Source organism: Cryptomeria japonica, chromosome 4, assembly GCF_030272615.1.
Source record: "Cryptomeria japonica chromosome 4, Sugi_1.0, whole genome shotgun sequence".
Taxonomy (NCBI): domain Eukaryota; kingdom Viridiplantae; phylum Streptophyta; class Pinopsida; order Cupressales; family Cupressaceae; genus Cryptomeria; species Cryptomeria japonica.
In genome coordinates, this window is record NC_081408.1 from 10097878 (window position 1) to 10115166 (window position 17289).

Genomic DNA, 17289 nt, shown 5'->3' on the forward strand with positions numbered 1-17289 from the left:
CCCATTCTCTGTTCATCCAAACCTAAAGGAGATGTGGGAATGGGTAAGGAATAAGATAGAGAAGAAACTCTCCAAATGGAATTGGAACTATTTATCTCTGGCTGGAAGATTTCAGGTATGTCAAAAGATCTTGGCATCATATAACATCTATTTCTCCACTGCCTAGCTCTTCAAGAACTATCAGTTTAACCATATCCAAAAGCAGATAAGGGCATTCCTTTGGTCTGATGGGAAAGGCATCAAGAAGCAACATGCAGTGAAATGGGAGTGGTGTACTATGCACAAATTGTATGGTGGGATGGGACTAAAAGATCTAAGAACTCAAGGGATAACCCTCGCTTCCAAATGGATTCTCCGAGCCATAGATGGTGAGAAGCCATGGGAAGTCCTAATAAGAAACAATATATCATCCTTAATTCCAAAAAAAGATAAGAAGTGGAAAGGCCTCCCTATGATTGACCTTCTTCTTAGACAGATGGATGTAGCCCCGGTTGGATCAGGGGTCTTCAAATCCCTATGGAAAGCCTGGGAACAAGTGAAACATCTGGTGCAATACAATATGAAGGGATGTAAATAGGGATAGTTCACTAATGATAGATCTATCTGGTGAAATCTAAGTTATCATGGAAAACCACTGGTAGCCCTTCAAGGTTGCTCTGCTCTTAAATGGAACAATATGGGAATTAGACACTTTGCTCAGATTCTGGAGAATGGCCAACTAAGAACATGGGAGGATCTGCAACCTGCCTTCACTATTCTGGTTTCCCAACACAGAACCTATAACATGCTTAGGTCTGCCTTATCCAATGCTCTTCCCCAACCACTCCTATCTCATTCCCTCTTCTCCTCCTCTACAACTAGCTGGGTTGATGGCACACCTCTTTCCTCTCTGAAAACCAAAAACATCTATGCATCACTAACTGAGGTAGATACCATTTTTCTTCACCTAAATAAATGCTGGGAGCTAGACTAGGAACCTGGGATATGGAAGGACAGATTAGGTAGATTTTGGATGACCCCAAATGAACCAAAGAAATAGCACTTTGGCTGGAGACTGCTGTTAAATAAACTCCCTCTTAAGGATAAGGAAGGCAACCACGTAAACTGCAAAATTGTAGAACTCCTAAGACTATGAAACATGTCTTTTTTTACTGTCATTTTGCAAAAGAGATCTGGAATTCGTTCGGTTTAAAACTGGATATTAATTGTATTAAAATCATTAATGTTGTTTTAGTCTACATTAAGGGCTGTAGGAAAACTGCAAATATCTTCTGGTCTTGTTTATCTTTAGAAATTCTTTAGCTCATTTGGAAATATCGTAATGATGATGTCTTTAATAACAACACCAGGCACCTCACTAAGTCTCTTAGGAGACTCATCTTTCATACTGTCTCACTGCACGACACTATGGTCATAAAGCTAGACTTTGAAAAGTTTGACAAATGGATAAAGGAAGGAGCTACCACTATCTACATCAGAGAGCTATCCCATGGATTCATATGGGAGAGAGATGAACCAGGAAAGGCAGCATTTGAGCAAGCACTCACGACCTTCATTAGACAGGTTGACTGCACACACCTACATATGGAAATTTCTCGGGAGGAAGCTGACCGAATCCACTAGAACACCTCACACCCTCACAGGTAGGACATTCTGGATGGCCGTATCGAAGTATGTCAAGATGGAGAGAAGGGATGGGTGGCCTAGATCCCAATAGTGGGAGTTAACTCTTCTCTAAACTCTGATATTTCTTTCATTTAGATTATTACTACTCCTTAGATTATCTGTTTTGTTCATATAATATGATGTAATTGTGATTATCATCTCCCCATATGTGGTGATACTCGTAGAATATTAATTTTTTGATGACTGCACCATCCTTTGGTGCCTTGATACTCACTATACCCAGACAGTTCTGATGATTTGTATTGACTTTTTGATATATAGTCCAAAAAAAATAAATTAATATTTAAATAAATTTATGAATTTAGAATCTAGACAATATAATCTGAAATGGGTTTTAATTTCATATAAAAATTCTCTAATTATAGGCACGTAAACTATTTTAGAAGTTCATATTTGTGCTTTCATCCATGGAGATTTGAATTTGTAGGTTCATGTCTCAGGTGTGGCCATCCCAAGCCTATCCCGAGCCTAATCCCGAGCTAAGTGGGGGGTTGTGGAATCAACTTCCACAAAACAGACCCCCATTTTCAAAATGGGGGCCCGTTCCTTTATTTGATTGTTGGATTTAGGAACGGGCCCCCATTTTAGAAATGAGTACCCATTATTTAAATAGTGGGCCCCCGTTTTAGAAATGGGTGCCCATTATTTAAATAGTGGGCCCCTATTATTTAAATAACGGGCCCCCATATTAAAAATGGGGCCCATTCATAAATAACCGTTACTGTAGAAAAAGACAAATTGCATCAATTTACCACATTATCATTGAAATCCGTACTGACAAACATATTTTACAACATTTGGCTATACTTTTTAAGTTTTTTTACATCAATTTCTGAAGAACTTGGTAAAAAGATATTATTTTTTGAAGAGGAGTTTGTAAAGATGGGTTCTAAGCAATGTCAAAAGAAACAAAGAAATACAATGACAGTGTACGAAAATCAAGCACAAAGAGAGGAGGCAAAACGCCAAAGAGATCGAAGATCACAACAACAATAATTAAATAACACTTCTGAAGCATCTAGTTCAGTGCTCGTTGTAGATCAGACCATTGAAGAGATCATGATGGACGCAAGAAATGTAGAACCAAACATGGGTATGACTATTGATGCAAATGTTCATGTGGATGCTCCTGGTATGTTTTTCAATCCCCAAGACTATGATGCCAATCAAATTGCTGATTTAAATGAAGTTGGATATAAATTTCATACACCAATATGAAAAGAAATAAAAATTGAAAATATTACACCACCCTCTCTAAAAGAAAATGAATGTAATTTGTTTACTATTGATAGCAATGTGCTAGATAATCTTAATGGGTTAGTTTCTTGGAGATAAATCAAAACACATGCGAACAGATTATATAAACAAATTTTCTATAATAAAAAGTTAGGATTCCAATGTCAATTAATGCTTTAATTAATAAAAATGTTAAAAATGCATAAAGTCATGAAAAAATAGGTATTTATGCAAAACCAAAAAGAAAAGATGAATCATATAAGCAAGTTGTATCTACTGTTGCCAGTGCCATTGATTCTATCAGAAAAACAAGTCAATCTAAAGATAAGAATGCAACATGTAGAGTTATAACAACTGATATAGTTGACAAAACAATTGTTAGTAAAATAATGTTAAGTGATATAACTGTCTATTAAAAATTACATCATAGAACCTTGTCAAGAGCGGCCAAAAGAAGAGACACATTTGAAATTGATCCACTAAACCATTGTTGGAGTTTTAGTGTTAGACTTCAAAGGTTGGACATGAAGTTAAATGATGGAACTAAACAATTAATTGCAAAATTTTGGCATGATAACACTAGAGTTTCATCAAATGCTAAAGATGTTTTAAAGTTAAGGGTGGGATCAAAAATTCGTGATCCTCATCCAAAACATATTCTTGACATGACTCAAACTGAATTCTTTAAAAAATATAGTGATGAATCTGTGTTAATGAAGTTATGAATTAGTCAAAGATCATTTGAAAAATGAAAACCCTGGTATGTTAAAATCAATAAACAAAGAATATCTTTTTGTTGTAAAACTCATGTTCAGTTTCATTACTATTATGATGTTTTTCGATATATACATTGTATGTTACATGGTAATGATCTTGTGCAGGATTGTGGTGTTTATGTTCCATCTGAAACTATAAAAGATTTTATTGCAAGTTTATTTTGTAAACCACCTAATGAGAAATTATTTCTTTCCAGTTCATGAATTTATGGCCTTTGCAATTTATGTGGGAACTATTCTTTGATAGGTAAATGTTTGCATGAACATGTTTCATTTGAATTTGGACAAAAAAATGGTTGATGTTAGGAGATTTAAAAATATAGAATACCCTCTAAAGGATGGAAAGTTGGGGAAATATTTAGAATTGATTATAGAACAAAATAGTGTGAATGCATTTATTAGTGAGTTTAAAAGTTATATTTTTCCAAAATATGTGAAACATTCCCAACATGCCCAATGGCTTGATGGATAGTTTCACATATGCAAGAACACATTTCCAGTTGGAACAATAGTATCAGTTGTGGATTTTGCAGAAAATTATACTCTAAATACATAAGAGGAAACTCAATCACAATACTACAACTCAATGCAAGTGGCCATATTTGTGCACATTATCTATAGACATGACCATGACAGTACAGAAGATAACAATTTTTTTTTGAGGGAGTATCATTTCTATGTTAGTGATAATCGATTACACTTGTCAGAGTTTGTTCAGCATTGCTTTGAGGTATTTCATGATAATCTTAAGGAAAGAGAAATTGACATGAAACAACATATGATATGGTAAGATAAATGCACTAGGCAATTCAAAAATGCAAGAATATTTTATTGGCTATGCAAAGTTCACAAGAAAACCAATGTCCTACATTTATGGAGTTTTTTTGAAGCGGGGCATGGTAAGGGGGAACACAATGGAGCTGGTGCCTGTGTAAAAAGAGCTCTTCCTAGAGAACAATTGAAATTCGAGGATGCAGTGAAATTGAGAGATGCTCGTGCAGTTGTAGATTGGTGCAATTCAAAGTTGTCAAAAGGATCAACTGAGAACTCTGCAATTCAATGTTTCTTCTAGTTGGTAGAGGAAGATAGTATTCCTATTCGACATGACTGTAATACCATCATTGGATCAGCTAAATGGAATTTGTTTAAGAGTTCTAATTCAAACTTATGGACTATATTCACAAGGGAGCTTGCTTTCTTTTGTCAGTTTTGTGTTTGCGGAGATTGGGAATTTTGTGAGAATAAAGAATGGGTTGAAGAGTGGCAACAAAGATCATTGACACCCATAGATGCAAATGATCCATATGAAAGAACTGATGAAGATATGGATCATATGTTTGCATAAAATGACTTTGATCACATTTAAGATCTTATACAACAAGGTAAAATTGTTTTTGAAATTTGTTTTGATTTATTAAATAGTACATATATTAAATCTTACAGTGTATATTTTTTTTTTATTTCTCATTAAATATTAAAAGAAAACTATTTTGTGCATAGGACATGTCTATGTTGTTGTTGCACCAAAGGACAGTGAAGAGGGGACAGAGTATTGGTTGGCTCGATGTGTAGAGCCAAAAAAAAAGCTAACCACTCCTCGAGTAGATGATGATGGTTATGACTATCCAACATGATCTATGTTTGTTCTTGGCACTTAGGTACACAAATATCTAACAAGAAAGAATGGACTTCCCGCATTTGAAGATTATGAATTAGAGAAGAAGATTATACATTAATCGCATTTGGTAGTGGAAACTAATATAAAATTGGATAGATATTGTGGCAGACCTGCTAATAAACAATTATGGACTCTCTCTATGGAAGAGCACGAGACCATTATAGATGCTTTGCAAAAGAGAGAGGATGCAGATGGTATAACAGAATGAATATCAAGTAAGTTATAATTTGAACCCGTAATCCACCCCCCTTTTAAAGTCATGATGTATATTTTATATAGCATTTTAAATCATGCATCATAATTATAAAATCTAATCTAGTAATTTTGTTTCAGGTCTACCACAAGTAGAAGGCATCAATGAAAACCAAGTTATTTGTGCATACTTTATGTTTCATATTGAATAATTACAAGTAAGGGGGCTGCGGTAGGGGATTTTCACCTAATAATTCATCTATGTCAAAGACATCCATGGTAACAAAGAGCTCCTGCATATATAAAGATATCCATGAATTATATATAACTCTATGTCAAAGAAGAATCTATTTTAGTTTAAAAAAAACATTTATAAATAGTAACATTTTTATGTTATTGAATGAGATACACATGAAATATATTATAATATTGAACTTAAAAAAATATACATGTACATACTATTTAATCTTTAAATATAAAATTTGCACACAAAACTTAATGAAAACTTTCAACGAAGCTTCATAAATATATTATATATTCAATTTAATGCATTCATTTCTTGAAAAGTGCATCAACTATTAAAATAAATATAAAATATTCCATACATGAACTTGTAAAAAAAGTTAAATAAGATCAACATATATAAACTAATTTATATAATAAATAATCAAGTCACAGTTCTGGTAAACATGTTACACTAGTACTTTGTGCTAGAATAGTACTAATATATTAGATGGTAACCTCTCCAAGTGGTCATTTACTAAGTAAACATGTCAAATTAGTACTTCAGTGTTGGAGATGAATTAGATGATGAAGTCGACAATTCGAGAAAATCATGTCATGTCATGGCTTAATAGGTCCTATTATGCACCTATTATGCCATGATAATAGGTGGACTATTATGCAATGTCATGGCATAATAGGACTTATTATGCCGTCATGGCATAATAGGTCCTATTATGCCATGACATGATATAATAGGACCACCTACCGAACTATTATGCAATGTAATGGCATAATAGGACTTACTATGTCATTGTGGCATAATAGGACCTATTATATCATGTCATTGCATAATAGGACCTATTATATCATGTCATTGCATAATAGGACCTATTATATAATTGCATAATATGACATATTAGGTCATTGCATAATAGGACCTATTATATAATTGGTCCTATCATACTAAGTAAACATGTTGAATTTGCACTTCAGTGTTGGAGATGAATTAGATGATGAAGTTGGAAATTCGACAAAATCGTGTCATGGCATGGCTTAATAGGTCCTATTATGGACCTCTTATGCCATGATGGCATAATAGGTGGACTATTATGCAATTTCATAGCATAATAGGACTTATTATGCCGTCATGGCATAATAGGTCCTATTATGCAATGACATGATATAATAGGTCTTATTATGCCATGAAAGGTCCTATTATGCCATGACATGACATAATAGGTCCATAATTGGTCCTATCATACTAAGTAAACATGTCGAATTAGGATTTCAGTGTTGGAGATGAATTAGGTGATGAAGTTGGCAATTGGAGAAAATCATGTCATGTCGTAGCCTAATAGGTCTTATTATGGACCTATTATGCCATGATGGCATAATAGGTGGACTATTATGCAATTTCATGGCATAATAGCTCCTTTTATGCCATGACATGATATAATAGGTCCATAATTGGTCCTATCATACTAAGTAAACATGTCTAATTAGCACTTTAGTGTTGGAGATGAAATAGATGATGAAGTTGGCAATTCGAGAAAATCATGTCATGTCCTGGCTTAATAGGTCTTATTATGGACCTGTTATGCCATGATGGCATAATAGGTGGACTATTATGCAATGTCATGGCATAATAGGACTTATTATGTCTTCATGGCATAATAGGTCCTATTATGCCATTCCATGACATGATATAATAGGACCAACTATGGACCTATTATTAAATTTCATGGCATAATAGAACTTATTATGGCGTTATGGCATAATAGAACTTATTATGCCGTTATGGCATAATAGGTCCTTTTATTCAATCACATGATATAATAGGTCCTATTATGCCATGAGATGGTATAATAGGTCCTATTATGTCATGAGATGGCATAATAGGTCCTATTATGCCCTGACATGACATAATAGGTCCATAATTGGTCCTATCATACTAAGTAATTACATGTCGAATTAGTACTTTAGTGTTGGAGATGAATTAGATGATGAAGTTGGCAATTCAAGAAAATCATGTCATGTCATGGCTTAATAGGTCCAATTATGGACCTATTATTCCATGATGGTATAATGTGTCCTATTATGCCATGACATGGCATAGTGTGTTCATAATTGATCCTTTTATACCATGACATGGCATAATAGGACCATAATAGGACCTTTATGCCATTACATGGCATAAACCTAAGCCTAAACTTTGATATCTAAAATTTGAATGTTAATTGCTTTTAAGGTTATACTAATAGTGGTAACTTTTGTATTGCCTAATTAGGATTAAGAACAATTTTGTTACATATGTTCAATTTAAGGAATTGGAATGGTGGCTTGCTAGAAGTGGTTAAATTTTTTTTGTTTATTGGTTGAAATGCCCAATACCTAAAAAAATAATTCCTATAAACATTTAACGGTCCTATTGTGCCATTTCATGGAATAATATGACCTAATATGCCATGGCATGGTATGGCATGACCAACTATGGACCTATTATGCAATTTCATGGCATAATAGGACATATTATGCCATCATGACATAATGTGTCCTATTATGCCATGGCATGGAATAATAGGTCCATAGTTGGTTCTATCATACCATGACATGGCATAATAGGAACATAATTTTCCATCATGGCATAATGTGTCCTATTATGCCATGGCATGGCATAATGTGTCCTACTATATTCCTATTATACCATGAAATGCCTTAATATGACATGATGACATAATATGTCCTATTATGCCATGAAATGCCATAATAGGTCCATAATTGGTCCTATTATGTCATTTCATTGAATAATAGGAAAATAGTTATCAAATCTATAATAATTTGATTATGTCAATGGATAATTCTTAATGAATATTTAGTTTTGGTTTTGGTTTTGGTTTTGATACATCCATTTAGTTTTGTTTTGGATTTGGTTTTGATTTCCATTTAGTTTCAGTTTTGTTTTGGTTTTCGTTTTGATTTGCATTTAGTTTCGATTTTTTTTCGATTTGGTTTTGGTTTTCGTTTTGATTTCCATTTATTTTCGGTTTGGATTTGGTTTAGATTTCCATTTAGTTTCAGTTTTGTTTTGGTTTTCGTTTTGATTTGCATTTAGTTTCGATTTTGTTTCGATTTGGTTTTGGTTTTGGTTTTGATTTCCATTTAGTTTCGGTTTTGTTTCGATTTGGTTTTAGTTTTGATGTTTATGAGATATCTTGTATCCTGTAAATTTGATATTTTATTTTGTTAACTATCTAGGCTTCATTTTGATTTGTAAATTTGTCGATTAGGGTTTAGGGTTTAGGGTTAACTATTAATATAAATTGTATTTTTTTCTTATTAAAATTTAATTTATTGTAGAGTAATTAAAATTTAAAAATTTATTTTAATTTATATAATAAAATAAATTCCAACTTGAGACCTAAATTAAACATTTAGAACAAGAGAGCAAGATAGATAAACTAACTTTTGAGACCTAAATTAAACATTTAGAACAAGAGAGCAAGATAGATAAACTAACTTTTGATTATCCATTTCATACCAATAATTTATAGATAGTTGTGTTATAGAAGAGTTATACTAAGAGTAACATGTCATTTGATTACTATCTACATCTATATCTCTCTCTACGCTATCTATATCTCATTATCTCCCTCTTTTCCCCCTCTATCATTACCACTATATCTATCTTTGTATCTCTCTCTCTCCCCCTCTCCCTCCCTCTTTTTCTATATCTCTACTTCTATGTCCTATTTCTTCCTCTCTCCCTCACTATATTTATTTATATATTTTTGTCCCTCTATTTATATCTCTATATCTCTTTCACTCACACACATTCCATATTTATCCTTCCTTGTCTCTATCTCTATATCTCTCTCACTCGCACAAACACATACTCCCTATTTCTCCATCTTCCTTGCTATCTCTATCCCTATCTCTATCTTTGTTTATCCATCTCTAGATCTTATACACTCCTCTCTCTCTCTCTCTCTCAATATTTGATGAATATTTTTGTTCTATTAATATTTCAATGCATTCACTATTATTCTATTCCAATCATCATCTTTCTTACTCATTGGTAACTATCTACTTATATCTCCTATTAGCGACACAACCTTTAGATGATATTACTAAAACTAATATATTTTCTAATTTATATATTTGGGGACTCTGTTACAAGATTACAACAAGAAAAAATTGTTCCTAACACCTAATATTTGAGCTTATCGATAAATCTCTAAATCAAATTAAAAGAAGTAGAAGTGTAAAATATACTCAATATACTAATTTATGAGATAAGGTATGTGAAAAAGTAATAATTGCAAGAAAATAAGAAAACCCTTGTGCAAAGAAAACCCTTTAGAGAGAAAAATCCCAATCCAAAGCAACTTAATGTGTTATTCAATAATCAAATGGTGGAGGAGATTTTTCTAAAAATTTTCTCCCAAACAATACTTGGGATTAAAGGATAAATTGAGCTGGAAGAAAATGTCAATCTTGGGAAGATGCCCTTAGATGAAGATTCCTTATTTTCTAGATCTCCTCCTTTATTAGTTCCTGCCCATGGCAGGAATACATATGCATTCACTATGTTTTTAAATAGTGATTAAGCATTGTCTTTTCAACTAATCAATTTTAAGAATTTTTCAAACCAAAATAAATTTCTCTTTTAACAAAAGTTAACTTGCTTATTTTTTAACAAAAATTATTTAAAAAAAGATTTATTTGTATTGTGATTGGTCACTATGAATTTCTATAAGCATAAAATTTAATTTTTTGAACAAAAAAATACACAATTTTTATGTACTGTTACAATTAAAAGCTGTACAAATTTAATACATCCACACCAAAAAAAAATTAAAAAAAAAATTTACTTCAATTATTAATCTAGGTTTACACTTATGAACCTTTGCAACAGGGAAGTACTTGGTAATAATTATCCTGTACAAATTAGTTTGCACGGAAGCTATGCATATACCATACCCACCCACATTCCCAAGTCTCTTGCGTGCTGGAATCATTATAATTTTTTATTTCAAGCATTTAAGACTAAGATTTTTTTGGTATTGTACTTTTAAAGAAATATTTTACTCACCCAGAACAAGCAACTATATATCAAAGCTTTTAATTATAAAATAGTCATTAAAAATATATATATATATATATACCCATACATGATAATTACCCATCTTCTTTTACCTTTATTTTTTAAAAGGAATAGTTATACAAATAATAATATATCTTTATCTTAAATTGATGTTCATTTGTTATAAGTAAAACTAAAAAAATAGAAATTAATTAAATAAAAGATAAAAATTATTTACTTCCAAGGAGAAACATCCATGTCAATTAAAGATGCAAACTAATTACTTAGAAGGTAAAATATTTATCTTAAATATAAAATAGCAATTAATTACTTAATAGAAAAAACAATACCTATATTAAATAAAATAAAGTAAAGATAATAAAGCTAGTAATTATAGAATAGTAACTTCCTTAACATGTGCAGTTTGCCTCTTACTCTTAAGTATAATTATTAAAAATAGTTTTAACAAATTATCACTAAGATTTATGTTAAAAATAGTTTTGATAAATTATGACTAAGATTTATGACTAATTTTACTTTACTATACTTAAATATTGTTACTGCAATAATTTTTAATATTACATTATTATTATTAACTATGCTAACATGATATAATATGAATATTAGCAATAATTATATTTAATTTGAAAGTGTTAATATTGATGATATTATTAAATTAATATCATTATTACCATGTTACCATTGTTACCCTCAAATAATAATAATAATATCAAGAATATCTTATTTCCCAATGATATTAATATGCAAAATTACTTACCCAAACCCTAATTCCTTTAGTAAATTAAAATTACTATTCCACATTGCTAACATTATTATCTTTACTTTTTTAATTTAACTATGTTTTCCTATTAAGTAATTAGTTTTTATCTTATATTTAACTTAAGTATTTTACCTTCTACGTAACTAGTTTGCATCTTTAATTTGGGAGTAAATGATTTTCATCTTCTATTTAATTTAGCAATTATCACGTATGTGCATGGTGTACATTGTACATTGGATATATTTATTATTATTGTTTTTTAAATAGTCTAATACATAGTTTATCCTTATATTTATTATATTTATACACACACCTACCAAAATATAGCTATTATCTACCAAGATTTGACCATTTATCGGTCCATATTAATATGACTATGGGCTTGACCCTTGCCTTTCTAAAACTTCAATTCAAACTCTAGCCCACTATTGCCATTTTGTTTTTGTACCTTGAGCCAACTAAGTGCATGCTTTGTAAAGTTTCAATTTGTGTTAGTATTGCATGCATTCATTAGCAATCGTCTTACATGTTTGAAGATCTCTCATATAATCTTTCACATCATAAAACACCAAATGAGCAATCAATGGCAACACATGTCTAATTAGGACATTAATAGTAATAAAAAAATTCATACTCAATTCAAGAAAAAATTACAAACTTAGCTACATCTCTATTTATTTTTCTCCCTCTTCCTCACCCCCTCTATCTTCATCTCTATTTTTATCCACTCTAAATTAATGGCACTACCTTTCTCTATCTCTCTATGTATTTCTCTCCATCTTCCTCTCCCTCTATCTTTATCTCTATTTTTATTTACTCTAAACTACTCATACAAATGGCAGGAACTTGACGCTTTGCATCCTTGTTATGTTTCCTTATTATCCAAATTTCTTTCAATTATTTACATATGACAAATTTGAATCTATAATTTATCTTTATTTCTTAAAGAGTTGCAAACATAAGCTGAAATATTATCATAACATCACATCTATTTATTTCGATATCATCATCATACCAAAAACACAAACTGAAATCAAATTATTGATAAAAGATGTCCTTGCAATAATCAGTTATCCATATACACATACAATACCCCATCACTAACGACTATGACAAAATATGAGGACAAAATTCATATTCTCTTACTACTATGACAAAATATGAGGACAAAATTCATATTCTCTTACGAATATGAGATGAAAATTTAAATGTGGTCTAGGATTTGGAGGCTATAACAAAACGAATCCCTCTGGATGCCCTTCTGCTCTCCCTTGTGCCTCTCTCACGCTACCATTCTTCATTGTCAATGCATCCATCCTCTGCGGTACTTGTATATCTGATACTCTCATCTGACGAAGTTCCTCGAGCTCTCCTCGAAAACGATCTTGCTCTGTTTTGAGTCCATCTATCTTAGCACATAGTTGTTGCATAAGATCTTGCTCTTCTTTGAGTGCATCTATCTTAGCAAATAGTTGTTGCATCTCTATCTGATGAAGTGTCTCGAGCTCTCCTAGCACACGATCTTGCTCTGCTTTGAGTGCATCTATCTTAGCACATAGTTGTTGCACAGGATCTTGCTCTACTTTGAGTGCATTTGTCTTAGCACATAGTTGTTGCACACGATCTCGCTCTAATTTGAGTGCATGTATCTTAGCACATAGTTGTTGCACCTTTATCTGCATTTGTGTCTCCCTCTCTCGGGCCTGATCAGGTTGGATCTGCAGACTATTCCGTTCTGCTTGAGCTTGGTCTCTCTCAATTAGGGCCACACCTCTCACAAACTCTGCCCTTGCTAATCTCCCATAAAGTCGATCCATCTCTACCATAGCAGTATATATGTCTTCCATGGGCCTATCGCACTCTCGAGTGTTAGCTGCGAAACAGAAACACCAAAAAATGTTAGTTCCATGTATCTGGAATCACATTAAGCTCTAACGATTTTCTAAACACATACTCATCTATGTCTATGAAAAATCTGCGCGCGCAAAAACATATTTGATTTGTGTGATTATTAACAGGTGTGATTGTGGTGTAATGATTATTGGGTAAATTCACCAGTGGTTACATTTAGAATGTCTTCAAAATTGTGATCTAATTCTGGCTGAGATATTTAAAAGGAAAAGAAAAGAACATTTCAAGGCAGCCTATAATCTCTGCCAACATTCCGAAAACTAAGAAACCTTTAAGGTTGACCATAACCTAACAAAAGAATTATCAAACAGTAAATGGCAAACCATAATGCAGTAACTACGAAAGAGAGACTTACCAGTTACTGAAGATGCAGTTGTTGTTGCAGATGTCTCTGAAGACGATAAGGTAAAACGGGGATATGCAGCGGAATTGGTAGTGGAAGTTGGTCCTGATGAAAATGATATCCCAGATGATGGTACGGTTGCAGCCGCAGATGTAGTGGTCTGTGCTAGCGCAGTTCCTTCACCAGATAAAGGAATTGTAGGTGCGCCGGTGGTTGATGAAGGCGAAGCAACAGTGCAAAACGCATTTGACGGTTGAGATGCAGAGGAGGATTGAGTTGCTGAGGAAGTGGGCGGAGTAACAAAAGTCGAACTAGAATTTCCCGCCGGAGTGTTGAAAGGCGTTTGTGGAGTAAATGCTATGCCCGGAGTGCGGAAAGACACATCCACATCCAGTGCAGAAGATTGCGAAGGGATTGCAAAGAAAGCCGTAGGTGGACAAACCGTAGTGGCACCGAAGAGAGGCGTAGGCGGGTAAGCCGTAGTGCGGTAAGGTGTAAGCATGTAAGCTGCACGGCCGCCGAGGAAAGGCGTAGGCGCGCAAGCCGCAGTGCCGGGGAAGGATGGTGCAGGCGCGTAAGCGGCAGTGGCACCAAAGAAAGGCCGAGGCGCGTAACCCGCAGTGGCAGTGACGCCAGGGAGAGGCGTCGGTGCATCAGCCGCAGTGACGCCGAAGAGAGGTGTTGTTGGCGAAGAAGCCGAAGATCCAAACATGAAAGGAATTGATGAACTCCCGACTGATACAGGGAATTCAAATCCTCTGCTCGCCATGGCTAAGGTTCAAGTAATGCCGAAAAAGGATTAAAATTGAAAACTGAAGCCTTCGACCCTAGGGTTTTGTAAAAAAAACAATCTGTTGTTCCTTTAGGCGTGTTACCTGATTTGGTTTGTTAGAGCATTCTCGACTAGGATTTATATGATATCATAGGACACCGGTTGGGTTCGGTAGGCCGACCATATAGTAATAGAGGATTTATTATTTTATTTTAAAAAAACCTTTAAGATTTCAAGCGGAAACAAATTAACCTTATTTCACAACGTAGGGCTAGTGTATATTTGTGCTAATTCTTAATTATAATTTTGGAGTATTGTTACTTGAAAATTATATTATTTTAGTTATATTTGTGTCTTATAAATTAAAACTTTTTTATTTGAAGAAAATGATATTTAATTATGAAATATTAATTATAATTCTAACTTTAATAATATAGTATTAATAACTACTTAGGTTGTTCAGTGTGACTATTGTTTATTAGAATTAAGTATTTTTCATCGTTATCGTATTTTTTTATAATATATATAAAAATAGAAGTAGACTCAATAATCATTTATTTGATCATAGAATATCATTAGTTCTATGGTTTCTAGAATGATACTTTGGGGGGAGTCTTATAATTGACAACATATAGAGTAGGGTTTCTTTTATAAAATATATAAAATGTGGGTTTGTTTTTTAATCTCCAAGGTAGTTTTATTATGTTCTCTTGCTTTTGTATGAGAGCATGGAGGCAAAACAAAGCATTTGGTATTTCATTTATTGTAAAAGATAATTATACTTGGATTTTGACAAAAATCTTACATACTAGTTGAATCATCTTGTTCCCAATTTTGCATGACTTGATATAAAGTTAATTGTTGTTCATATATTGTAGAGAGCTAAAACATAATATAGAATATAGTATAATAGATGAAATTTAATGTTCATGAGATTTGGGGATTTTAAAAAGAAATGGATGAGGTGTCATTAGCCAATAGAATATTTACTCTTATGAATAAATAAAAGTCTACTTTTTTTTTTTTTTTGATGAATGGGCCTTCTCTATTAGATAATAATATTAAAGTACATATTCACAAAAAAGGTTCGGGGGATACAAGATCACCCAGCGAGAATCTTTCAATTTTTATGATTTTTAATAAAAGTGTTTGTAATATTTACTCTTACATATAACTATTAGTCAACAAACAACTAAATCATAATATGGAGTATAGTATAATAGATGAAATTGAATGTTCACAAGATATTGGGATTCAAAAAATAACAGATGAGGTGTCATTAGCCATACATATTTTCTCCTATGTATAAATAATAGTGTAATTTAATTTTCACAATTTTTAATATTTAATTTTATATATAAATTATTACTTACTATCTTATTTAATGTGAGCATCAATAGGACAATATTTGGGTATGCTTAGTTTTTATTTCTTTTCTTGAAATATGTATTTAATTTCTTACCTCCTAGAAAATTTAATCTTGGATAAAGTTTTCTACCCAATTTTATTCGTTGCCCTTACTTTCGATGCTATTTATAATATAATATGAACACTATACTAAAAATATACATTTTTCATAAAAGAATAAGCTTAATTTAATAAACATAATTTTAGTTATAATTATTAATGAAATAATTTAATTATTTTATTTACGTAGTGTGAATCAAATCCTTATAAACTAGCTAATAAATTTTACTATTATGTTTTGAGAAATAAAATATGTTGAAATTTATATATTTTATAAAAGAATCTCTTTATTTACAATTTTTTTTGTTGGGTAATAAGCCAAAGCTAATATTTTATCACTTTATTTATAATATTATGAATCAATAATGAAAAAAATTAAAATGGACATTTATTTGTTATAATTTCTTTAGTCTAAATTCATATTTCTTAAGTTTTAAAATTGTGAAAAATATTTTATGGGTATTTGATTGGCCAAAACAATTTGACACAAATTTCATTCACTACAACATACACATTTTTAGACAAATTTTTCATACATAATCTAGATCAATGGGGTAGCTTCCATAATGTAAAGATCTAAACAAATATAAAATGTATGCCCTAGCCATAAGGGGTGCTATCAAAAATATAAGTTACATATCATAAAAAATATTTTAGAATTAATTTTTTGTGCACAAAAGAAGAACTCGTGGATAAAATTTAACTTTAGCCTTTTTTTTTCCTTTTTGGAAGATGACGTTAGTAGAATTTGGTGTATTCTTGAAGGAGGCCTTTTCCTCTTGACCTCTATCCATGCATGATCAGATTGGGAGGATGTAACTAAATTTTGATCCACCTCATTTAGGGGGGATTTCTCCTCATTTGAAAATATTGGATATCTATATAAGAAAAATGTAATATGCATATCAAGTAAAAATACTTGCACCTTGCACATGTTGTTTATTTGGGGAGAGAAATAGAAGTTCCAAGAGAACAAGTTGCCAAAGGGAGCTAGAAGAGCTTAAAACCATCTTAGGGTAATCTAGATAATGGCTAGATTTAGCATCGATGGACCACATGGGAGTCTTGTGAGACACCTAATTAGGAAATTTTAAATATTGACATAAAGATGTATTTTGATTTGTAAAAACAACACCTCC

The 17289-nt window shown here is 32.1% G+C and overlaps 1 protein-coding gene across 1 annotated transcript; it reads right to left on the reverse strand.

Annotated features, from left to right (window-relative positions):
* Positions 1 to 12886: 12886 nt before the first annotated feature.
* LOC131053137 (uncharacterized) lies at positions 12887 to 14680 on the reverse strand. The gene is made up of 2 exons (XM_057987757.2): positions 13924 to 14680; positions 12887 to 13530 (listed from the first exon to the last, which is right to left on the reverse strand). Exons 1-2 carry the CDS (start codon positions 14678 to 14680, stop codon positions 12887 to 12889), a joined length of 1401 nt encoding a protein of 466 aa, XP_057843740.2.
* Positions 14681 to 17289: the final 2609 nt, after the last annotated feature.